The sequence below is a fragment of the Microcaecilia unicolor genome, chromosome 1 (assembly GCF_901765095.1).
Source record: "Microcaecilia unicolor chromosome 1, aMicUni1.1, whole genome shotgun sequence".
NCBI classification, from domain to species: domain Eukaryota; kingdom Metazoa; phylum Chordata; class Amphibia; order Gymnophiona; family Siphonopidae; genus Microcaecilia; species Microcaecilia unicolor.
Window position 1 is genome coordinate 731,726,356 of NC_044031.1, and position 25,444 is coordinate 731,751,799.

Below are 25,444 nucleotides of genomic sequence, written 5' to 3' on the forward strand. Positions count from 1 at the left end.
ATCCATCAGCAAATAATTCTTTCAATTTGGGAGGGAAGTTGGCTGCATATAAATGCTCCATTGTTGAAGTGACATTGACACCAAAATACCGAATCCATTTTGAGGCCCATCTAAAGGGCAGCCTTTTCTGTAAAACAGTGCTGTATCCCCATTTACTGTTATTAAGGATCTCTGAATTACGTATATTAATCTTAAAGCCGGAAACCTGCCCATAGACTTGCAACGTGTCTACCAAATTTGTTAAGGATTCCTTGGGCCGAGTGACGATTAGGATGATATCATCTGCAAAGAGTAGTAACTTATGCTTTCTTGGGCGCTGTAGAACTTCATCAATCCCAGGATGTTCCCGTACCAAGCTGGCTAGGGGTTCTATAACCAGAGCAAATAAAAGTGGTGATAAGGCACAGCCCTGCCTTGTTCCTTTTATAAAGGGCAAAAGTCCCATTAATTATTAGGCTACCCAGGGGATCAGTATAAAGTAGCTGTAACCATTGTAGATATTGACTCCCGAGACCCATGTGACGCAGTAGCTGGAACAGGAAAGGCCAACTATGGATGCTTCTATTTATATTGAATGTCTAAAGACCGTAAATAATGTGTAAAAGGTTGCAGCTCTATCTGCCATTGGAGGGTGGCTCCCGCCAAATTTTGGTATACGTCCACCTGGTATGTATCCCATTATATTTTATTCTTTGAACGAGCCACTTGCAACACCCGTGCTTTCAGTTTATAAACACTAAAACAAGCAATAATGTTCTTGGGTTGATTATTGCACAGTGCACCGAGCGTTCATGAACTCGGTCGAGGTGGACTTCCTTGTCATCAAGCAGATGAAGTCATTACGTATGGGTTGTCTCCATCAACCAGCAGGGGGAGATAGAGAGCACTCAACTTTTCACAGTGCCTCATGGCCAGCTAGCTCCACTGCCTCTTCAGTATTCTCTATCTCTCCAAGCAGGGTGGCTGCAGCTTCTTCGAGCTCCATCAAAATCTGCCTTGGGGTGGCTCCTGGCTTGCCAGTTGTTAGCCGGGGTGTTAGAGGCTATAGCAGCTTCACTTTGAAGGCACATAGGTCAGCCTTACCCATGCCCCCGTGGATGTGGACATATTAGCTTGCTTTTCCCTGTCCATTCCCACTCAGTGGATGCAGGCACATTGGTTCGCCTTTCCCTGCCTTTCCCACTTATCTGAGCCTCCGGAGTGTTTTTTTTTTTATTTCTTTATTTATAGTTTTAAATTACATTATTCAAGGATAACCTTGTGCAGAAATACAGGAAGAAATAAAATAATATCCAGTCATTCATATTTCTCAAGCATTATAATAACTTATATACACATTTGCACATACACGTATACATATATATACATACTTATGTACTTAGACTGGTTAATTATCTTTAGGAACTATATAACAAATAAACCTTTCTTAGACCCCAATTTAAATGAGGGGGGAAAAGAGTAAGAGAAGTTTTTATAAACTTATATTCAAATTAAGGAAAAAGCTGCTTTTTCTCCAGAAAAAAAAACAATTTCATTTCACTTGTTTCAATTCTACAAATGATTTAAGTTGTTCCGGTGAAAAGAAAATATATTTAGTTTGACCCAATTTAACTACACATTTACACGGGTAAGCAAGAAAAAAGGAAGCGCCAATATCTATTGTCTTTTGTTTTAAAGCAAGAAATAATTTCCTTTTTTGTTGAGTGGACTTGGTGACGTCTGGGTATATCCACACTTTTGAGCCATAGAATTGAGCTTTCAAATTTCTAAAATAGAGTCTTAGAATAGCATTGTAGTCCTGCTCAAAAACCATAGAAACAACCAATGTAGCTCTGTTCATTATAATGTCCGAGGATTGTTCCAGAATATCAGAAATATTTTGTAAGTCAGGAATACTTTTCTCAGAGCCTTGCCCTCCTTCTCTTGTTTTAGGAATATAATATATTTTATTTAATGGGGGTATTGTCTCAGCAGAGAAATTCAAAATTTCTATCAGGTATTTCTTAAAGGTATCTATCAAAGTTACCCCCGCAATTATAGGAAAATTTAAGAGACGGAGATTTAGGCGTCTGTTAAAGTTCTCAATCTGTTCAATCTTACGTCTAAGGTCTATAGAGTCCTTAGTGGAAACATTTTTAAAGGCATTTAAAGTATCTACCTCTTGTTGTAAAGATTGCACTTTTGTTGTTAAATCATTTTTAACAGAGTCTACGGTGTTTTTCAAGTCTTCAAACTTAGTATTAAGATTAAGCACATCACCTGAAGTCTTCTGCAACATGGTAGCAATCCGGTCTAACATCACCTTTAGTGTTTGTAGAGTCACCTCTGAGGTCTGTGTTACAGAAGCAATGCTTCCTCCAGCTCCCCGAGTCGTAGCCTGCATGCCTGGGTCCTCACTGGAAGCCTCTATCGACACATCGTCAGAGTCGATGGGGTTTCCCTCCAGGGCTGCTCTCGACGCCGGGCTGAGAGGGATCTGTGAAAGAGATGGTGGAGACAGGGAGACTTCCTCTCCCGGCAGGGGGGCTGCTTCTCCAGTCCTTCCCGCAATGGGATCCTCTCCCCGTATAGTTCTGGAGGCACCGGAGAGGAAACGGTCCAGCGATGTTTGAGCCGTGGAGGGGGTTGAGGTAGGTGGAGGCACTAATCTCAACACTCCCTTACGTTTAGTATGAGGCATTTTACCAAGGAAAAAAGAGTGTTTTCAGCTCATAACATCCAGAGCGTTTCAACAATCGTCCGGTGCGGCAGCCATCTTGAATTCCCCCCTCCGGAGTGTTTTTATTTACCTCTTTTGCCTCTGCTTTCCGCACAGCGTTCAATAAATAAATAATTAAAGTTGCGTTGTGCTTTAGCACAGTGATCTTGGAAAAGAGGTTTTTTTCCTTGAGATTCTTCTGCAGGACCGGAGCTGTGATACTCGGTCCAGTGATGTAAGAGTGTTTTCTGACTCCTCGGGGGTGGGCCCGCGATCAGGACGTTTTTGGCGCAAACCGCCATTTTTGAATTTTACCGCCGTTTTCTGCGATAGCTGCGGAGACTGTAAAGCGCTGTTCTAAATGTGGCAAGCGCAAATCAGCAGCGGGGCTCTGTAATTCTTGCTGTACAGACGGTAGAGCCGGCCCGAGCATGGCGAGCGGCAATCTTTCGTGCTCTGAGCTGGCAGCGGACGCCAATTTGGATTTTCCACATGGTGCAGCCTCCGTTGCGACGAGAGCCCTGAATCCGGGGGGGGGGGGGGGGGTCCTCTGAGTGAGGCTAATAATAGAGCTGATAGCCCTGGGCAGGATCCGGGCGGTCAGGGAGCGGTTTTCTCCCCTGATTTTGTTTTAATGCTGCATAGGGCATACATGCTTAAAAGAGCTCTTCCACAGTGATCTTCGGACCCTCTGCCTGCCCCCCCCCCCCCCCCCCCAGTGGATCCTGGCCTTTTGGAGTTGGCTTTGCCTGTTTCTTATCCTCCTGATAAACGCAGAAGGACTAATTCCCCTTCTGAGTGTGGCGCACCCCCCTTACCCCCCCCCCCCCCCCCCCGGTGGTCGGGTTATGAGGATTCAGAGGGGTCTGGCAGAACTTCTTGGGCTGAGGAGCCAGAGTCGGGTGCAGAATTGGCACAGGAGCTTGATGATCCGTCTGCGGTGAGGATTTTCCACCGCAAGGAGCTGCCAGCGCTTATTTCAGATGCCTTACAAGCCCTCTCGTTTGAAGATCCTGGGAGTGGCACAGCCTCCTCGGTTAATCCAAGGATGGCTAGTACCAGAAAGCCTGCTCGAGCCTTTCCTTTGCATGCCTCCATCCAAGAGCTTATTTCGGCTCAATGGGCTGACCCCGAGGGACCGTTGAAGGTTGCCAGAGTTATGGGGCAATTATTCCCTCTGCGTGAGGAACATTTGGCTCGCTTTGCAATGCCTAAAGTGGATGCCCTGGTCACGGCTATGACAAAGAGAACTACCCTCCCTGTTGACGGAGGTCTTGCCCTGAAGGATATTCAAGACTGCAGGCTTGATTCAGCTCTGAAGCGGTCCTTTGATTTGACAGGTCTCACTGTTCGGGCGTCTGCATGCAGTTGTTATGCTGCTAGAGCCTGCCTGGCTTGGTTACAGCAGGCAGTGGAACAGCCCGGTGAGGGAGCGGAGACCTCTGAAGTGGCTCCGCGGATGGAGACTGCATTGTCCTTTTTGGCTGACGCCCTTTATGATATGGTCAGAGCTTCGGCTAAGCAAATGGCTGTAGCAGTGGCGGCTCGCCGCACTCTTTGGCTACGACATTGGGCGGCGGACATGGCCTCTAAGCAAAGGTTGGTGAAGTTGCCCTTTCAAGGCCTTCTGTTTGGTGAGGAGCTGGAAAACATTGTTAAAGGCCTGGGGGATTCCAAACCTCAGCGCTTGCCCGAAGATAGGCCGAAGCCTTCCTCTAAGGGTCAGGCGGTCTGCTTCTCTTACAGTCCTCGCTTCCGTGAAGCTATAAGGTACCGCCCGGGGCGTGCTGCTGGGTTCACTTCGCGTGCCCGCTTTCAGCAGAGAAACTCCTTTCGCTCGGACAAACGTTCCACAGCTGCCGGTTCAAGGACTGGAGTTCAGGGGCGACCCTCTCGATGGTGCGCCGCCCCTCTTCTCGTTTCCTGTCATCGGAGGAAGACTTTCCCTCTTTTTCGAGGAGTGGGCCAAAATCTCCGCAGATCAGTGGGTCTTGGACCTGATCAGAGACGGATACCGAATAGGATTTGATGCCCCGGTGAGAGACGTGTTTGTGGAGTCCCGATGTGGTTCTGCCGCCAAACGGGCGGTGGTAGAGGAGACTGCTCAGTCTGTGCCAGATAGTGGCTGTGACACTGGTGCCTCCAGCCGAACAAGGTCTAGGCCGCTACTCCATTTACTTTGTGGTGCCACGAAAAGGCGGGTCTTTTCGCCCAATCCTGGACTTAAAAGAGCTAAACAAGTCCTTAAGAGTTTAGGCATTTTCACATGGAAACCCTGCGCTCCGTCATTGCGGCGGTACAGTCAGGAGAGTTTCTTACGTCTCTGGACCTGAAAGAAGCTTACTTGCACATACCAATTTGGCCCCCGCACCAGAAGTTTCTGCGGTTTGCGGTGTTGGGAAAACATTTCCAGTTTTGGGTCTTGCCTTTTGGCCTCGCCACAGCTCCCCGAACCTTCTCCAAGGTAATGGTGGTAGTAGCTGCCTTTTTCAGGCGAGAGGGTATCCGGGTTCACCCGTACCTAGACGACTGGCACATCAGAGCAGACTCAGAAAAAGAGAGTCATCTAGCTACAGCCAGAGTGGTTTCAGTCCTTCAATCTCTGGGCCGGGTCATCAATATGGCCAAAAGTTACCTGAAGCCCTCGCAATCTCTAGAATATTTGGGGGCCAGGTTCGACACAGCCTCGGGCTATGTGTTTCTTCCCGAACAAAGGCGGTGCAAGCTTCAGAATCAGGTCTGTCTGCTCCTGAGGATGCCCCGCCCGCGAGCTTGGGACATTGTCCAGTTGTTGGAATCGATGACTGCCACCTTGGAAGTGGTGCCATGGGCGAGAGCGCACCTGAGACCTCTACAGTATTCTCTACTTCAACGATGGTCTCCAGTATCTCAGGATTATCAGTGCAGACTTTCTTGGCTCCCTGCGGCCCGCCTCAGTATGGAGTGGTGGCTCTCGGACAGCATGTTGCGGCGGGGAATGCCGCTGGCGCTCCCCGATTGGTGTCTAGTGGTGACAGATGCCAGCCTGAAGGGCTGGGGCGCACATTGCCAGAGGAAGCATGCCCAGGGTCTGTGGACGCCCGACGCGTCGGAGTGGTCTATCAACCGCCTGGAGTTGAAAGCGGTGTTTCTGGCTCTTCTGGCCTTTCAAGTGACCCTGGAAGGATTGGCTGTCCGAGTGATGTCGGACAACACGACAGCAGTAGCCTACATAAATCGACAAGGCGGCACTCAGTGCAGAGCTCTAGCCGCGCAGGCCGAACAAATTTGCCACTGGGCCGAGCTGCATCTACAGTCCCTGTCAGCAGCTCACATTGCAGGTCATAGCAACGTGCAAGCCGACTATCTAAGCAGGCATCGGATCGATCCAGCGGAGTGGGAACTAGCAGACAATGTATTCCTGCACATATGTGCCAAATGGGGCAAGCCAGTGATGGATCTTATGGCGACCAGTTCCAATGCCAAAGTCCCGTGCTTCTTCAGCAGACAGAGGGATCCTCGCTTTGCCGGGTTGGATGCCTTGGCTCAACCCTGGCCCCTGGGTTTGCTGTATGTCTTCCCTCCGTGGCCCTTGATAGGGCGAGTGCTCCTGCGGATTCGGCTGCATCCAGGAGAAGTGGTGCTCATCGCCCCGGATTGGCCCAGGAGGCCTTGGTATGCGGTCCTCCGACAGATGCTGTTGGAGGCTCCCTTTCCATTACCTCTGGTTCCGCACCTGTTGTCACAGGGTCCGGTGGCCATGGAGGACGCCTGCCGCTTTGGTCTTATGGCATGGCGATTTGAGAGGGCGCAATTGAGAGATAAAGGCTACTCAAATAAGGTAATTTCCACTCTCCTGCAGGCCTGTAAGTGCTCCACTTCCGTGGCTTATGCCAGGATTTGGCGCCAGTTTGAAGTCTGGTGTGTTTCAAGAGCGCTTTCTCCGTTGCGGGCTCCTGTCTCGCCAATTCTGGACTTTTTGCAGGATGGTGTACACAAAGGCTTGGCCTATAATTCCCTGCGGGTGCAAGTGGCAGCATTGGCCTCCCTGCGTGGCAAGGTTGAAGGCGTGTCCTTAGCTGCTCATCCAGATGTGGCATGGTTTCTTAGAGGGGTGCTTTGGCTCCGTCCTCTTGTCCAGCTTGGAACCTGGGGTTAGTATTGAAGGCCCTTCAGGGGGCTCCCTTTGAATCGCTTCGGCGTGCTTCAGAGAAAGATTTGATACTGAAGGCCGTCTTTTTAGTGGCCATTACCTCGGCGGGACAGGTGTCAGAGCTCCAGGCGCTGTCCTGTAGAGACCCTTTTCTGCAATTCTCAGAGTCAGGGGTCACGGTTCGGACCGTGCCTTCCTTAATGCCTAAGGTGGTTTCAGCGTTTCACCTAAATCAGCTTGTTTTTCTTCCCTCCTTTGTTGAGGAGGAGTTTCCAGATTCATTTGGGCAGTTGCACCTTTTGGATGTGCGCAGGACTCTGTTGCAGTATCTGGGAATTATAAATTCTTTCAGGACCTCTGATCATCTTTTTGTGCTGTTTGCAGGTCCTCGCAGAGGGTCTTCAGCGTCTAAAGCCACTATTGCCCTATCTGCTGTCTGGCCGGGCTCCGCCTGAAGCCTTTAAGGCACATTCCACAAGAGCGATTTCCTCTTCCTGGGCGGAAACTGGAGCACTATCTCTTCATGAGATTTGCAGTGCTGCAACATGAGCTTCTAAGCTCTCTTTCGCCCGACATTACAGGCTGGATGTGGCTGCCAGGAGGGATGCGCGTTTTGGAGCACAGGTGCTAGCGCGTGGTGTGGCTTGTTCCCACCCTATTTAGGGATTGCTTTGTTACATCCCATACGTAATGGCTTCATCTCCTTGATGACAAGGAAGGGAAATTAGGTTCTTACCATGATAATTTTCTTTCCTTTAGTCATAGCAGATGAAGCCATGAGCCCTCCCTGTATGATTGACTGTATTGCAGTGATTCTGATTTTAGGTGCTGTTCTTGTTTCCTGAAGTTATATTCCTTCCTTGGGGAGTCGGAAAACAGTCTTCAGGATTCTTGTTGCAGTTATAGGAGGATGAGTTCATTCCCTTCAGTTCATGTTTTGGGAGGATGAGTTTATTCCCTCCAGGAGGATGCAAGTATTCCCTCCGTTTATACGAAGTGGAGGACGAGTTTATTCCCTCCAGGAGGAGGAGTTCATTTCTTCCTTTTTTGAGTTCATGCCCTTGTTAAGGGGCCATCGTTCGCTGTGAGGAAAGTTCATGTTATTCCCATTTTGGTTTGTCATACTGCTTTGGAAGCTTCAAATACTGAAGAGGCAGTGGAGCTAGCTGGCCATGAGGCACAGAGAAAAGTTGAGTGCTCTCTATCTCCCCCTGCTGGTTGATGGACACAACCCAAACGTAACGGCTTCATCTGCTATGACTAAAGGAAAGAAAATTATCATGGTAAGAACCTAATTTTCCCTTGTTCTGGTGGCAGCACTTGTTAATTGTCACTAAGCATAGTACTTACTATCTTTTGCACCACCTCCTCACTATTATTATATTCTGGAGACTCTGCGAAATCACAGATTGTAACGGTGGCTCCAGTTCTCCAAGTCCTCCAGCTTATAAATAGCCCGCGCATCATTTTATGCATACAATACCATTTTATCTAACATACCCAAGGTCTCTTCATGCTCGTCCAATCTTTGCTCAGCTTCCTCTAGTCTATGGCCTCTCTCTTTAATTTCACTGCGCAGGTCAGAGCCCAGGGCTGCCAGCTCCACCTGCACTGCTTTTAGATCAGATTTAATTTCCTTCAACCAGTCCTGCATTTCAGAGATTGGGTCTGAATCTGACATTTCAGCCGTTTAATGTAGTGTAAACCGTTCCAGCCGGGACAACGGTATATCCAGCGCTGCCGAGGTAGATGGAGCGCTTCCTGCTTCTGCTATGCGATTTGGCCCTGCTCTCCCTGTGTATGCAAACTCTGTTAAATCTAGTGAGCGTGGCTTTCCGCTCATCCAGCCAACACTATATAGCAAAGACTGCAGTAGATTAGATTTCATGAAATGAGAGGATCGCTTCTGATTACATAAGTACATAAGTATTGCCATACTGGGAAAGACCAAAGGTTCATCAAGCCCAGCATCCTGTTTCCAACAGTGGCCAATCCAGGTCACAAATACCTGGCAAGATCCCAAAAAAGTACAAAATATTTTATGCTGCTTATCCTAGAAATAGTGGATTTTCCCCAAGTCGAATTTAATAATGGTCTATGGACTTTTCCTTTAGGAAGCCATCCAAACCTTTTTTAAACTCTGCTGAGCTAACCGCCTTTACCACATTCTCTGGCAATGAATTCCAGAGTTTAATTACACTTTGCGTGAAGAAACATTTTCTCTGATTCCTTTTAAATTTACTACATTGTAGCTTCATCACATGTTCCCTAGTCCTAGTATTTTTGGAAAACATAAACAGACACTTCACATCTACCTGTTCAACTCCAGTCATTATTTTATAGACCTGTATCATATCTCCCCTCAGCCGCCTTTTCTCCAAACTGAAGAGCTCTAGCCACTTTAAACTTTCCTCATAGGGAAGTCGTCCCATCCTCTTTATCATTTTCGTCGCCCTTCTCTGCACCTTTTTTTAATTCCACTGTATCTTTCTTGAGATGCGGCAACCAGAATTGAGCACAATATTCGAGGTGCTGTCGCACCATGGAGCGATACAAAGGCATTGTAAAGTCCTCATTTTTGTTTTCCATTCCTTTCCTAATAATACCTAACATTCTATTTGCTTTCTTAGCCGCAGCAGCACACTGAGCAGAAGGTCTCAACGTATCATCAATGATGTCACCTAGATACCTAGATACAATGATGACAACTAGATATCTAGATACCTTTCTTGGTCTGTGACTCCTAACGTGGAACCTTGCATGACGTAGCTATAATTCGGGTTCCTCTTTCCCACATACATTACTTTGCACTTGCTCGCATTAAACGTCATCTGCCATTTAGATGCCCAGTCTCCCAGTCTCGTAAGGTCCTCTTGTAATTTTTCACAATCCTCCCGCGATTTAATGACTTAAATTTGCTGATAACACAAAGTTATTTAATCAAATTACCTCACTAGTTACTCCCATCTCTAGGACATTTATAAATATGTTAAAAAGCAGCGGTCTGAGCACAGATCCCTGGGGAACCCCACTAACTACCCTTCTCCTTTGAGAATACTGACCATTTAACCCTACTCTCTGTTTTCTAACCAGTTTTTAATCCACAATAGAACACTACCTCTATCCCATGACTCTCCAATTTCCTCTGGAGTCTTTCATGAGGTACTTTGTCAAACGCCTTCTGAAAATCCAGATACACAATATCAACCTTTATCCACGTGTTTGTTCACCCCTTCAAAGAAATGTAGTAGATTGGTGAGGCAAGATTTCCCTTCACTAAATCCATGTTGACTTTGTCTCATTAATCCATGCTTTTGAATATGCTCTAATTTTGTTCTTTATAATAGTCTGTACCATTTTGCCCTGCACCGACGTCAGACTCACTGGTAATTTCCAGGATCTCCTCTGGAACCTTTTTAAAAAATCGGCGTTACATTGGCCACCCTCCAATCTTCCGGTACCACACTTGATTTTAAAGATAAATTACATATCTATAACAGTAGCTCCGCCAGCTCATTTTTTAGTTCTATCAGTACCCTTGGATGATTACCATCCGGTCCAGGAGATTTGCTACTCTTCAGTTTGTAGAACTGCCCCATTACATCATCCAGGTTTATAGAGAATTCATTAAGTTTCTCTGACTCGTCAGGTTCGAATACCATTTCTGGCACCGGTATCTCACCCAAAACTTTTGCAGCTGAGAAATTTGCTGTGGGGTTGTTCAGAGCAAAACCCTCAGACTGCCATATCGTTCAAAGACATCACTTCCATTCTAAAAGGAAATTTTAAAACAATCCAGGAACCTAAGACCTTTGAAGTCAAAATGATAAAATATTTTGACACCCACCAGACAGGCTTTCTATTTCACTATAAAACATGAAATTCTACTGCTTTGTCACTCTCATCACCATCCATCTCTTCCTGTCTCTCACACACCCAGCTCCTGTTTTCTCACCTAACCTACCCTACCCTCTTTCTGTGAGACTGTCATTGGAATGCTTTTGTGTTTCTCTTGGTATTTGTCAACACTGGCTTATTTCTGATCTGAAGAAGGGCTAGCTTTGAAATCTAATCAAAAAATGTATTATCTTGTTTTCTTTTGTGTTTGTTACCTGTAAAAATGGACTAATATGGCTACCACACTACTTAACTCTTTACAGAAGCAGATACCATTAAATCCTAAGCTTATTAGGTAACTTGCTCCATGAATAAGAACTTTTACTGCTTTTTAATCTTTTTAAGCCCAGTATTGTGTGTCATATGAAGACTTTATACCCATTCCTTTGAGAGGTGTGGGTGCCTAATAAGCTCTAGGGTTGATGCAGAAAGCCACACAATAGAGCCATGTTCTGAGTGTGCAGCTTCTATCGCAAGATTAACAAGAAAATGTTGTGCAGTAAGCTAATGAGTTGCAAATTCAAAGCACACGGAACTTGCAAACTAATCAGACCTGATAGACTTACCACCCAGGAATGCCAAAAGATCATCCCGCACATTCCTTGATCTGCACTTCCCTAACTGCAAAGGTCTAAAATACAAATTAATGCACGCAACAAACTTTACCTACTTAAGTACACAGTTATGGAACGCACTGCCGCGCAATTTAAAAACGATCTACGAACTAACGAACTTCTAAAAACTACTGAAGACCCATCTCTTTAACAAGGCTTACCACAAAGATCAACCAATGTGAATATACATAACTCCTCCACACATAGTTAGAACTGTCTTATATCTGCTTGTTATACTACTATCATGTCTTATCATTATCATGTTACCAAAGATTCTTCTTTAACACTAAACGCTTATTTTCTATTATATTTCCATTACCCATGATGTATTGTAAGCCACATTGAGCCTGCAAAGAGGTGGGAAAATGTGGGATACAAATGCAATAAATCAAACATATAAACGGCAAGTGACTGACTCACCTGCAAATGTGCAGTAGAGTCGGAACGCTGAGAGTGTAGAAGTCCAAGCCCCGCCTCCACCAGCAGTACAGCCCAATAGGGAGGAGGGCTTGCACATGGGCGTGGAAATTGGAGGAGGAGGGAGCAGGGAGGGAAGGAGGGGGCGGAACTGAGGGAAACAGACGCTGGGGGAGGGCAGGGGAGAGAGCAGGGTTGGTGGACAGGGGGGGGGGGGAGGCCATAGGAAAACAAAAAACTAGCCCGTTGTTACGGGCTTAATGGCTAGTAAATAAAGCCTGCTGGACATATATACACAAAGCTTGCAGTGAGGATGGCTTTACTGCGTGTATGTCTGAAGACAGCAAAAATGCAAGCACATGTGCATATGAACTGAACTGTTCTATACATATATAATTAGCCTTGTAAATGTTTCTTGCACATACAATTTTTCTGAAGCTAATATTTATGCACAGAACATTCCAGATATGCAGATATGTGATGGGCACTTTCATTTTCATCTGATATGCGTGCATCTTTCTGTGTTTAAAGTTACAGGCACTTATGGTTTGAGGAAGAAAAACTTTTATTACATCTTCTCACCTAACCCTCCTGTGGTGCCTCTGACATGGTGGTAAAGTTTTCACATTTTATGTGCTTTAAAATCCCCTGTTTACTTCGCATTGTTTCAGAATACTTAATGGGCTCATTAGCATACATTTTAATATACTGTGCGCCCATGTGTATCATTCATGTTAACATCTTCACTGAACCCCATTGTGCGCCTAGTAATGTGTACGCACATCTCACAGTAACCTCATGCCTCTGCTTGCAGCAGCCTTGTTCAGTCCCAAAAGTATCTGTAGGACAATCCTGGAATGGCTGTAGATTTTTCCGTTTTTTGAGCACACTCTTATGATTAGTAAAGCATGCTAGAAGTGCAGGTGGCTTAAACAGCATGCCACTAAGAAGGTGCAGTCCATTTTGGCACTATTTAGAAAGTAGGAAATGGTTCCCTTTTAGTTCTAGGAACCAGTGATGGAAAGTCCCTTTTTTAGAGAGAGGCCCTAAATTTTCGATAGTAAAATCCTATCATGCTGATGCAGAATTGGAGCCTTAAATATACCAGGATTCTGTTGTTTTAAGTGAAAAGCTTGCATAAGAAATAGAATGTAGCTCAACTTTACAATTTAAAGATGTCAAGAATCATTACTTACAATTAAACAGACAAACAAACCAAAAGCTATACATATTTACTAATACAGCCAGCTGTTTAGCACTGTGTGTTAGCAGGAAGAAAGTACCTTTAATGCAAGTTTTCCTACTCTCAGGTGGAAACCAGCGTGAACTTGCTCGTCAGAAGAACATGAAGAAATCTACAGATCATGGCAAGGGGAAGAGGCAAGATGATGGTTTATCTGCAGCTGCCCGCAAACAAAGGTGACTGATTTCCTTCTGTCAGGTTCTAAAGGGACACCTTTTAGGGTTGCTAGAATAGCAAACTAGGATTGTGTTATTGTATCACTGTTTCAGCAAAAATAAAATAGTGTGATCCGGTGTTGAATTCTTCCCCGGGCAGGTGTATGATGAACTGGTTCCATGCTTGGGACTTGATTATACTGAACTTGAAACACAAGCTTTTTATAACTGGGGTAGTAGAAATTTGCTTAGTTTGGTCCATCATTTCCTGCCACTTACCTTAACTTTTGTAACGTACAGCAAAGTGAACTTAAACACAGTGCATAATATCAGACATCTAGTGCCACAATCCAGCTTCAGTGTTGTGACCAGCCAAATAGAAAGTGGCAAACAGAAGATACCAGATATTTTCCTGTACTGGTACATGGTGGGGGATAAAATTAAAATAATACAGGAAGCTAAGAAACTCAAAACATGAAATTGCTGATCTGTATCGGCCTGCTTATCCGACATTGCTGCCTGGATGTCCAACTGCCACTTGAAACTGAACATGGCCAAGACCGAGCTTATTGTCTTACCTCCCAAACCCACTTCTCCTCTCCCTCCACTCTTTATCTCAGTTGATAACATCCTCATCGTCCCCGTCTCATCTGCCCGCAACCTCGGAGTCATCTTCGACTCCTCCCTCTCCTTCTCTGCGCATATCCAGCAGATAGCCAAGACCTGTCGCTTCTTCCTCTATAACATTAGCAAAATTTGCTCTTTCCTCTCTGAGCACACCACCCGAACTCTCATTACCTCTCGCCTTGACTATTGCAACCTACTCCTCATTGGCCTCCCACTTTGCTATCTATCCCCCCCTTCAGTCCGTTCAGAACTCTGCTGCACACCTTATCTTCCGCCTGGACCGATATACTCATATCACCCCTCTCCTCAAGTCACTTCACTGGCTTCCGATCAGGTACCGCATACAGTTCAAGCTTCTCCTATTAACCTACAAATGCACTCGATCTGCAGCCCCTCCTTACCTCTCTACCCTCATCTCCCCTTACGTTCCTACCAGTAACCTCCACTCTCAAGACAAATCCCTCCTTTCAGTACCCTACTCCACCACCGCCAACTCCAGGCTCTGTCCTTTCTGCCTCGCCTCACCCCATGCCTGGAATAAACTCCCTGAGCCCATATGCCAGGCCCCCTCCCTGCCCATCTTCAAATCCTTGCTCAAAGCCCACCTCTTCAATGTCGCCTTCGGCACCTAACCACCATACCTCTATTCAGGAAATCTAGACTGCTCCAACTTGATATTTCGCCCACTAGATTGTAAGCTCTTTTGAGCAGTGATTGTCCTTTTTGTTAAACTGTACAGCGCTGCGTAACCCTAGTAGCGCTCTAGAAATGTTAAGTAGTAGTAGCATCCCACAGATCGATCCAGAGACTGGTGGGTTATGTCCCTCTGCCAGCAGGTGGAGATAGAGAACTTCTGAGGTTCAGTATATGTGGTCATGTGCAGCCACTCAAACCTCAGTATTCTCTCTATCTAGCAGGTGGAGGGTCATAACTCTGCAGCTCTGGATTCTGGGCTCCTCACCTGTTCCCTCGGGCTGAGTTGAGCTTCCCTTAGGGGGTTGAGGGCTCCCATCTGTAGTGAGCAGGGTACACTTGGTGGTGCCAGGTCCCGCCCTTACTCCCCCCCCCCAACCCCCCACCGCGCACACTCCTACTGGATTTCTTCTCTGCTTCACGTGATCAGTGATTTCTTCTAAAAAAAAAAAACAAGCGCTTACAGTAAACAGGGCTTCGTCCTCGCGAGGGCAGCGAGCAGACGTTTCCTCAGGGAGGATGGTCTCCCCTGGTTTTTGGAGCTCTGGCCTTATGGCAGCTCCCTCTGAGTCAGTTAAGCGCTACTTCCAGTGTGGGAGCCGGAGAGCAGCTTCGGTTGTGTGTTCAGCCTGCCCTTATTGCTCCCTGTCTGGAGAGCGAGATTCGGAGGAGCGGGACTGCCCTGTGCAAGTCGGGGAGTTGGCAGCAGTGTTCCTGGGCTCATCGGGTATTTCTGCTTCCTGTATGGCGGACGGCTTTGGCGCCATTTCTACTTGAGCGGCGCTTCCTCTGTCGGCGATGGCTGTTCCTGCTAGCACGCTTGTTCGTGCAGCTGCAGACACAGTTTTTATGTCAGCATCCGCATCGGGAGACAGTGGGGGAGCGCCGGCTGCTGGTTCTTCACTGCGCCCCTCTTCCCATGCTTTTGCTCCGGGACAAGACTCTCCCAGCGCCATTTTGGATTCTTCACATGGTGCGGTGCGCGGGGGTGCTGTGGCTGCAAGGCCTTCAGCCGTGTTTGAGCCTACAGCAGCTCTTCTGGAGATGACCTCCTGTCAGATGGGGGACAAGGAGTTGGAAACAGCTGTAATGCTGTTTACTCCTGAATTTTAGGGGAGATTGGGTGGTGACGCCGGTAATTGGGAAACAAATTGGGAGCTGGGCAGACTTCTACGGTCTATGCCCTGATTGTGACTGAATAGATAGGGATGGACTGGAGTGTAAATTTTAAGGGGCTTCGACATTAGCTCTAGAACTTAGTACAAGAACAGTGCTGGGTAGACTTCAACGGTCTGTGCCCTGAGAAAGGCAAGGACAAATCAAACTCGGATATACATATAAAGTATCACACACCATGTAAATGAGTTTGTCTTGTTGGGCAGACTGGATGGACTGTACAGGTCGTTATCTGCCGTCATTTACTATGTTACTATGTTAATTTGTGCTGCTAATGCGTAAAGCTTTCCTTCTCAAGCACGCTGGGGGTTCCCTTGCAGAGGTCACTCTGGGTGAGGTGGCCACTTCTCCTTTGGTAGCCAAGCGTCTGCGTTTAGAAGCGCGGGACCTGGATGAGATTTCTGAGATTTCAGAGGTAGATGATCAGTTTTCAGGAGTTTCCTGATTGGCCAAGTCAGGTTCCCTAGAGGAGGGCGAATTGCCTATAGAGGTAGGAGATGATCCTACGGCGGCACGTTTGTTTTGCCAGGAGGAGTTACCGAACCTTATAGTGCGGGCACTGGAAGTTTTGAACATCTCCTCTCCAGATGAGGGTCTCTCCTTTTCTGCAGGCCCCTCTATTATTTTGGGGACCAAGCGCCCACCCAGAACGTTTCACAATCACGAGGCCATGAAGGTCCTTATTGCAGCCCAATGGGACACCTCTGATGCGTGGGTATGCGTGTCGAGAGCTATGGCGCGTCTCTATCCTCTCCCTTAGGGGGAACGGGAAGCCTTTCGTCGTCGCACGGTGTATTCTTTAATCACAGCAGTTCCTAAGAAGACTACTTTGCCTTTGGAGGGCAGCTTAGTGCTCAAGGACCCTAAGGACAGGAGATTGGAGTCTTCCTTGAAAATGTCTTTTGAGGTAGCAACGTTATGTTTACAAGCGTCGATTTGTGGTTCCTATGCAGCCAGAGCGTGCCTTGCTTGGGTGCAGAAAACGGCCTCCACGGAGGAGTTGGTTCAGGCCTTGCCTTCGCTGGAGGCGGGCCTCGCATACCTGGTGGACTTGCTTTATGATCTCTGAGCTTTGGCAAAAGAGGTCTCCCTTTCACTCACGGCTCACCAGTGGTTGTGGCTTTGTCCTTGGTCAGCTGATACGGCATCTAAGTCTCGTCTGGCACGCTTGCCATTCAGAGGCAAGCTTCTTTTTGGTGAAGATCTGGACAAAATTGTCAAAGATTTGGGGGACTCCATGGGCCGTCGTTTGCCAGAGGATAAGCCTAAGTCTGGTTCTTGTTTGGGCTCTTCCCGTACCCGTTTTAGAGCGGCCTGCCGGTATAGACCGGGCAGAGCTGGTTTGTTCGGGGAACAGCGGTTTCCTCAGAAGCAGTAACCTTTTCGTGGTGACCGCCACCCCGGCGGCAATTCCTCTAGACCCTCGGCTGGAGCCCATGTCCAATGATGGGGTCTTGGCCCATCTCCTGTCATTGATAGGAGGACGGCTATCCTTTTTCTGAGGGAATGGGCCAGGGTGACTTCAGACGAGTGGGTCTTGGAAGTAATAAGAGACGGTTACAAACTGGAATTTTGTCTGCCTCTAGCAGAGTTTTTTTTGTGGAGTCTCCTTGCAAGGCTCCTCAAAAGGTGGCAGCGGTCAGAGACACCCTAAGGACCTTGGTCAAGCTAGGGGCGGTAGATCCCGACCCGTTGGAGCAGCGGTGCTTGGGCCACTATTCCATTTAATTTGTGGTGCCCAGAAAAGGTGGGTCCTTTCGGTCTGTACTCAATCTGAAGGGTGTGAACAGGTCCCTACGAGTGCGTCACTTTCAGATGGAAACTCTCCGGTCCGTTATGGCTGCCATTCAGCCAGGAGAATTCCTGACCTCCCTCGATCTCAAGGTGGCGTACTTACACATTTCCATTTGACCGCCTCATCGGTTTCTGCGTTTTGCGGTGCTGGGCCAGCACTTTCAGGTTCGGGCTCTGCCCTTTGGTCTGGCTGCAGCTTCCAGGACCTTCTCCAAGGTAATAGTGGTGGTCGCAGCTTTGTTGCAGCAAGAGGGAGTTCAGCTGCATCCTTACCTGGACGATTGGCTGATCCTGGCTCCTTCCTTGCAAGATAAGGCAGGCAACAGAGAAGGTAGTCAGTTTGCTGTGCTCGTTGGGTTGTCAACTTGGACAAGAGTCACTTAGTGCCTTCACAATCCCTGGAATTCCTCGGGGTGCGGTTTGACACTCGGACAGGTGCAGTGTTCTTGCTGGAGAGCCGGAAGTTGAAATTCCTGTCTCAGGTACAGGATGCTTAGCTTGATGGACCTTCGGTCTGTCCCAGTATGGCAATACTTATTATATACTTATGTACTTCAGTCAGTGAGCTCCAGGCTTAGTAGCTGATTCACTTAAAGTTTTACAACAGCAGAGTGGTTCTGTACATGCATCTTAAGTTCTTTCCTAAAGTAGTGTTGGAGCTGCATCTTAATCAGCCAATTGTCCTGCCAGTAGGTTTCCCGAGACCCCATGCCCATCAAGATGAAAGCGCACTGCACACAGTGGACTGCAAGAGAGCCTTGACTCTGTCTGCAGCAGCCTAAAGCACTCAAAGTCCACCCAGATTTTTGTTTTGACTCCCAACAGGATGAGGGCTGCCATAGGTAAACACACTGTTTAGAATTGGTGTACAGACTGCATCTCTTTTAGTTATGCCCATGGATTGTCATGTTGCTGGTCAGTGTCAGAGTCATGGTGGCATTGGTAGCCTACCTGAGATCAGCCTCCATACAGAAGATTGGCCAGGCTGCAACATGTACCTCAGTCCATTCATTGATCTCTCTCACTACTGTGTGGAACAGGACTCCTGAGTCCTGACACAACAGCTGGTTTGGTCAGTCTTTAGAATGTGTGGGGTCTAGAATCCAACTCTTCTTCTCTTCCCCCCCCCCCCCCCTCCCCATTTTTTTTGTTTTTGTTTTTGTTTCGTTTCATACAGCCTTGTAGCTAGGGATTCCCATCAGTCAGAACAGATGCATCCTGCTTGATCTCTGAGAAAGTGAAGTTACCTATAATAGGTGTTCTCTGAGGACGGCAGGATGCGTATTCTAACTGCTCAACCATTCTCCCCTTTTGAGTTGCGTTCTGTCAGTCATAGTTTTAGATTGCGTCACAGTACAGGACCAGATTAGGCAGGAAGATGCACGCATTCACGGTGAGCCCCTCTCAAACGCTTCTGGGATGGTCACTAGAGCAGTTCCCGCACTGGGCTCCATCAGATGTTGCTCATTAGTATATTCATTATGCTGTCCTCGGACTCCTACAAGAGGGTAACTTCACTGAATTCAAATTGAGGGAGTCTGAGCATCTTCTAGAACTTGGGCTGTTCTGTGCAAAATGTAGGGCAGTGCTATAAACCTAATTTATTTACAAGGCAACTTTGATCCTCTTTGCATTGATTTTCAAGACACTGCCTGTTGGGTGCCCAAGCCAGGGAGGAGGTGGCCTTGTTTTTGTTGTCAGCTTTGGATTTGTCTAGAAGTGGTAGAAGGTGCTGGTGGTCTTTTCTCTTAGAGGGTAGAGCTGCTAGAGAGAATTGAGCTGAAAAATGGAAGAGGGGTCAACACCATCTGATGAGGCACAGATGACTGAAACTGTGGAATTTGTTCAGGAGCAAGTTGTAATAGATTCAGAAATGAGAACAGCTGCTTTTGAACTCTAGAAAGTGAGTGATCAGCTTCCTCCAAGACAGTGTCTGTAGAAACCATTTGGGTTATGCAAAGCAAGGGACTTCATTAGATGATTTGGCTACAGTCACATCCAGCTTCCTAAGATTGAATGTATTGTAAAGGAACAGGAAGAGACAAATGAAGGTCCTTATTGTCTTTACCAGACACATGGCTGTGTCTGTTAACCAGGGATAGAGACAGAGAAAAAGTAGTTCCATGTACTTAACCCTAAAAGAGATTGTGCAGCCATATAATGCTCAGTATTTTCTATCTCCAATTAGATGGTGAACAAACTGTGGAGCTCCTGGTCAGTACTTCTCAGCCAGCTCTAGACCCAGATTCTTTTCTATAGGTCAGTGGAGAAGGGGATTATATGCTTAACAATATTTCAACAAGTTTTATTGGACTCCTTTTAGAAAATTATTTGTGGTTCTGTTTTGCGCCGTGTAAGAGACACTGCAGTTACTTCAGAGAAAGATCATACAAAAAAGTGGTTGAATTAACACAAGTTGTAAGTTTGGTGAGCATTAATAACCAATGAGGTTTTGAACTTCTAACATCACTACTCAGATTTTGAGGTTAGAGGTCACATTAGCACAATCTCCAGGGACAAGTCTGTAGAATTTTTTTTTTTTAATTTTGCATATATCTTTAATACTTCTTAAAATATATAGTACAGGAATTTAAATGCAAATTTTAATCCTTCTGTGCTGATATCCTCATCTTTCCTAGTTATTTCACTCTTCATCCTTGATCCCTTGGCCAAGTTCTTTTTGCACATCTAGCCTCTCCTGGCCCAAATCCAGGCCTGCCTTATTTACTTGTCCAGGTACCATCACGTTCTTGTTTTCTCAGCTTGGAACCCCCATGCTCCCTCTTTCATCCTTTACTAGAACACTGTAACTACTATGTCCCAGTCCCAAGTAGGTTTGGTTGCACTAGTCATCCTGGGTCAATATAGGAGTTGTACAGAATTCCCCTAGCTATAAAAATAACATGGTGTCTACCTCTTCATATATTAGTCATCTAGATTGCTGCAGGTTTCAGTTGAGAAGGTACAACTAGTAGATTTCATGTTCTCCGAGGACAAGCAGGCTGCTTGTTCTCACTGATGGGTGACGTCCACGGCAGCCCCCTCCAACGGAATCTTCACTAGCAAAGGCCTTTGCTAGTCCTCGCGCGCCCATGCGCACCGCGCATGCGCGGCCGTCTTCCCGCCCGAACCGGCTCGTGTTCGTCAGTCTTCTTTTGTCCGCGCTCGGTACGGTCGTGTTGCGCCGTTCGTGCCCCGGGAAGTCGACCTCGCGCGTCCTTTCGACGTGTTTTTTTCTTCGGAAATCGTTCTAAAATTAATCGGGAAGTGTTCCGGAAGACCTCTTCGGTTTTTCTCCCTTCCCGTATTTTCAGATTTTGCCCCGGTAAGTTTTCTTTCGTTGTCGGGGTAGGCCTCATTTAGGCCTCGGTCGAAATTTTCCTTCTAAAATTTTTCTGGTGCTAAATCTTCGTCATTTCGACTTTTGATTTCGCCGGCGTGATTTTTCCGCCCATGACATCGAAGCCTTCCAGCGGCTTCAAGAAGTGCACCCAGTGCGCCCGGGTAATCTTGCTCACTGACAGGCACTTGTCGTGTCTTCAGTGTCTGGGGGCCGAGCACCGCCCTCAGGCCTGTAGTCTGTGTTCCCTTTTACAAAAGCGGACTCAGGTAGCGAGATTGGCCCAGTGGAACGTTTTGTTCTCGGGCTCTTCGTCGACATCGGCACCGGGAGTATCGAGGGCATCGACGTCGTCAGCGTCCAGGTCTTCTCCCTCGGCCGCCAGTGTATCGGGTGCATCGAGGCATCGGACCTCTGCATCGGCGCCGAGGCATCGGGCGACTGCATCGACGTCGGTGGTACCGGGACCTCGTCTGCTGATGTCGTCGGACGGTGGTGCCTCGTCTGGAGTGCAGGTGAGGGCTGTCCACTCCCCTGCTGGTGGCGGTGAGCCTTCGAGTGGGTCTCCCCCATCCTGAGGGCTCCTGCGGTACAGCCCCCCCGAGACCGACCCCCTTCGGTCTCGGCCCCGAGGAAGAGACGACTGGATTCTACGTCCTCCTCGTCGGTGCCGGGAAGCTCCGGTGACATGCTTCGGAAGAAGTCGAAGAAGCATCGACACCGGTCCCTTCCCGCGTCGGCACCGAGAGCTCTGGGTCGCCGAGGGAGTCGGCACCCAGCAGGCATCGGCACCGAGAGGACCGCTCACCCTCTGTTCAAGAGGTGTCGATGCGCTCCACTCCGGACAGCCCGGAACAGCCTCCACGCCCGGAACAGGTTCTGACGTCGACGCCTGCATCGACCTCCATGCCTTTCTCCGCAGCCGCTCTGAACGAGAGCCTCCGGGCCATTCTTCCAGAGTTTCTGGGAGAGCTGTTGCGCCCTACCCCTCCGGTACCGGCGGTGCTTGCGCCGCCGGTACCGTCGAGCGTGGCGCTGGCTGGCCCATCGCCCGGGGTGAGGTCCCCGACGTCGGTGCCGTGTGCGGTACCGACTGCGGCCACCTCCCAGGAGGGCTCCCCGACTACGTCGGCGGAGGGAGCTTCGCCGATGCGGGCGAGGGAGTCCACCTCTCGACGCCCCCATCGTGGACGTGGCTCCACGGAGTCGAGCCGGGCGCGGTTGCAGACACAGGTTCGTGAGCTTGTGTCTGACACCGAGGGTGAGGCCTCGTGGGAAGAAGAGGAAGACATCAGATATTTCTCTGACGAGGAGTCTGAGGGTCTTCCTTCTGATCCCACTCCCTCTCCTGAGAGACAGCTTTCTCCGCCCGAGAGTCTGTCTTTCGCTTCCTTTGTCCGGGAGATGTCTACGGCCATCCCCTTCCCGGTGGTCGTGGAGGACGAGCCCAGGGCTGAAATGTTTGAGCTCCTGGACTATCCTTCTCCACCTAAGGAAGCGTCCACAGTACCCATGCACCATGTCCTCAAAAAGACATTGCTGGCGAACTGGACCAAGCCTTTAAGTAATCCCCACATCCCCAAGAAGATTGAGTCCCAGTACCGAATCCATGGGGACCCAGAGCTGATGTGCACCCAGTTGCCTCATGATTCTGGAGTTGTGGATTTGGCCCTAAAGAAGGCTAAGAGTTCTAGGGAGCATGCTTCGGCGCCCCCGGGCAAGGACTCTAGAACCTTAGACTCCTTTGGGAGGAAGGCCTACCATTCCTCTATGCTCGTGGCCAAAATTCAGTCTTACCAGCTCTACACGAGCATACATATGCGGAACAATGTGCGGCAGTTGGCGGGCTTAGTTGATGCTCTCCCCCCTGAGCAAGCTAAGCCTTTTCAGGAGGTGGTCAGGCAGCTGAAGGCGTGCAGAAAATTCCTGGCCAGAGGGGTGTATGACACCTTTGATGTTGCGTCCAGGGCCGCTGCTCAAGGTGTGGTGATGCGCAGGCTCTCATGGCTGCGTGCCTCCGACCTGGAGAATAGACTCCAGCAGCGGATTGCGGACTCGCCTTGCCGTGCGGATAACATTTTTGGAGAGAAGGTCGAACAGGTGGTAGAGCATCTCCACCAGCAGGACACCGCATTCGACAAGTTCTCCCGCCGGCAGCCTTCAGCATCTACCTCTACAGGTAGAAGATTTTTCGGGGGAAGGAAGACTGTTCCCTACTCTTCTGGCAAGCGTAGGTACAATCCTCCTTCTCGACAGCGTGCGGCCCAGGCTAAGCCCCAGCGCGCTCGCTCTCGTCAGCAGCGTGCGCCTCAGCAAGGCCCCGCGGCTCCCCAGCAAAAGCAAGGGGCGAGCTTTTGACTGACTCCAGCAGAGCATAGCCGAAGTCCAAGTGTCAGTGCCGGGCGACCTGCCAGTCGGGGGGAGGTTGAAAGCTTTTCACCAAAGGTGGCCTCTCATAACCTCCGACCAGTGGGTTCTTCAAATAGTCCGGCAAGGATACACCCTCAATTTGGCCTCAAAACCTCCAAATTCTCCACCGGGTGCTCAGTCTTACAGCTTCCAGCACAAGCAGGTACTTGCAGAGGAACTCTCCGCCCTTCTCAGCGCCAATGCGGTCGAGCCCGTGCCATCCGGGCAGGAAGGGCTGGGATTCTATTCCAGGTACTTCCTTGTGGAAAAGAAAACAGGGGGGATGCGTCCCATCCTAGACCTAAGGGCCCTGAACAAATATCTCATAAAAGAAAAGTTCAGGATGCTTTCCCTGGGCACCCTTCTTCCCATGATTCAGGAAAAAGATTGGCTATGCTCTCTGGACTTGAAGTACGCCTACACGCACATCCCGATATTGCCAGCTCACAGACAGTATCTGCGATTTCAGCTGGGCACACGTCACTTCCAGTACTGTGTGCAACCCTTTGGGCTCGCCTCTGCGCGTTCACAAAGTGCCTGGCTGTGGTAGCAGCGGCACTTCGCAGGCTGGGGGTGCACGTGTTCCCATATCTCGACGATTGGCTGGTAAAGAACACATCCGAGGCAGGAGCCCTGCAGTCCATGCAGATGACTATTCGCCTCCTGGAGCTACTGGGGTTTGTGATAAATTATCCAAAGTCCCATCTTCTCCCAGTGCAGAAACTCGAATTCATAGGAGCTCTGCTGGATTCTCGGACGGCTCGCGCCTATCTTCCAGAGACGAGAGCCAACAACTTGTTGTCCCTCGTCTCGCGGGTGCGAGTGTCCCAGCAGATCACAGCTCGGCAGATGTTGAGATTGCTGGGCCACATGGCCTCCACAGTTCATGTGACTCCCATGGCCCGCCTTCACATGAGATCTGCTCAATGGACCCTAGCCTCCCAGTGGTATCAGGCTGCTGGGGGTCTAGAAGACGTGATCCACCTGTCCACGAGTTTTCTCAAATCCCTGTATTGGTGGACAATTTGGTCCAATTTGACTCTGGGACGTCCTTTCCAAATTCCTCAGCCACAAAAAGTGCTGACCACGGATGCGTCTCTCCTGGGATGGGGAGCTCATGTCGATGGGCTTCACACCCAAGGAAGCTGGTCCCTCCAGGAACGCGATCTGCAGATCAATCTTCTGGAGTTGCGAGCGATCTGGAACGCTCTGAAGGTTTTCAGAGATCGGCTGTCCCACCAAATTATCCAAATTCAGACAGACAACCAGGTTGCCATGTACTATGTCAACAAGCAGGGGGGCACCGGATCTCGCCCCCTGTGTCAGGAAGCCGTCAGCATGTGGCTCTGGGCTCGCCGTCACGGCATGGTGCTCCAAGCCACATATCTGGCAGGCGTAAACAACAGTCTGGCCGACAGGTTGAGCAGGATTATGCAACCTCACGAGTGGTCGCTCAATTCTCGTGTAGTGCGACAGATCTTCCAGGTGTGGGGCACCCCCTTGGTGGATCTCTTCGCATCTCGAGCCAACCACAAAGTCCCTCAGTTCTGTTCCAGGCTTCAGGCCCACGGCAGACTGGCATCGGATGCCTTCCTCCTGGACTGGGGGGAGGGTCTGCTGTATGCTTATCCTCCCATACCTCTGGTGGGGAAGACTTTGTTGAAACTCAAGCAAGACCGAGGCACCATGATTCTGATTGATCCTTTTTGGCCGCGTCAGATCTGGTTCCCTCTTCTCCTGGAGTTGTCCTCCGAAGAACCGTGGAGATTGGAGTGTTTTCCGACCCTCATCACACAGGACGAAGGGGCACTTCTGCATCCCAACCTCCGGTCCCTGGCTCTCACGGCCTGGATGTTGAGAGCGTAGACTTTGCCTCTTTGGGTCTGTCAGAGGGTGTCTCCCGCATCTTGCTTGCTTCCAGGAAAGATTCCACTAAGAGGAGTTACTTCTTTCTATGGAGGAGGTTTGCCGTCTGGTGTGACAGCAAGGCCCTAGATCCTCGCTCTTGTCCTACACAGACCCTGCTTGAATACCTTCTGCACTTGTCTGAGTCTGGTCTCAAGACCAACTCGGTAAGGGTTCACCTTAGTGCGATCAGTGCATACCATTACCGTGTGGAAGGTAAGCCGATCTCAGGACAGCCTTTAGTTGTTCGCTTCATGAGAGGTTTGCTTTTGTCAAAGCCCCCTGTCAAGCCTCCTACAGTGTCATGGGATCTCAATGTCGTTCTCACCCAGCTGATGAAACCT

At 48.8% G+C, this 25,444-nt stretch overlaps 1 protein-coding gene across 1 annotated transcript in view; it reads left to right on the forward strand.

Moving 5' to 3' along the window:
* Positions 1 to 25,444, forward strand: part of SERF2 (small EDRK-rich factor 2) — a 41,884-nt gene that overhangs the window by 14,692 nt on the left and 1,748 nt on the right. The window contains exon 2 of the mRNA XM_030190430.1: positions 13,069 to 13,177. Within this exon, the coding sequence (XP_030046290.1) occupies positions 13,069 to 13,177 (109 nt within the window). The remainder of the gene's footprint in view (positions 1 to 13,068; positions 13,178 to 25,444) is intronic.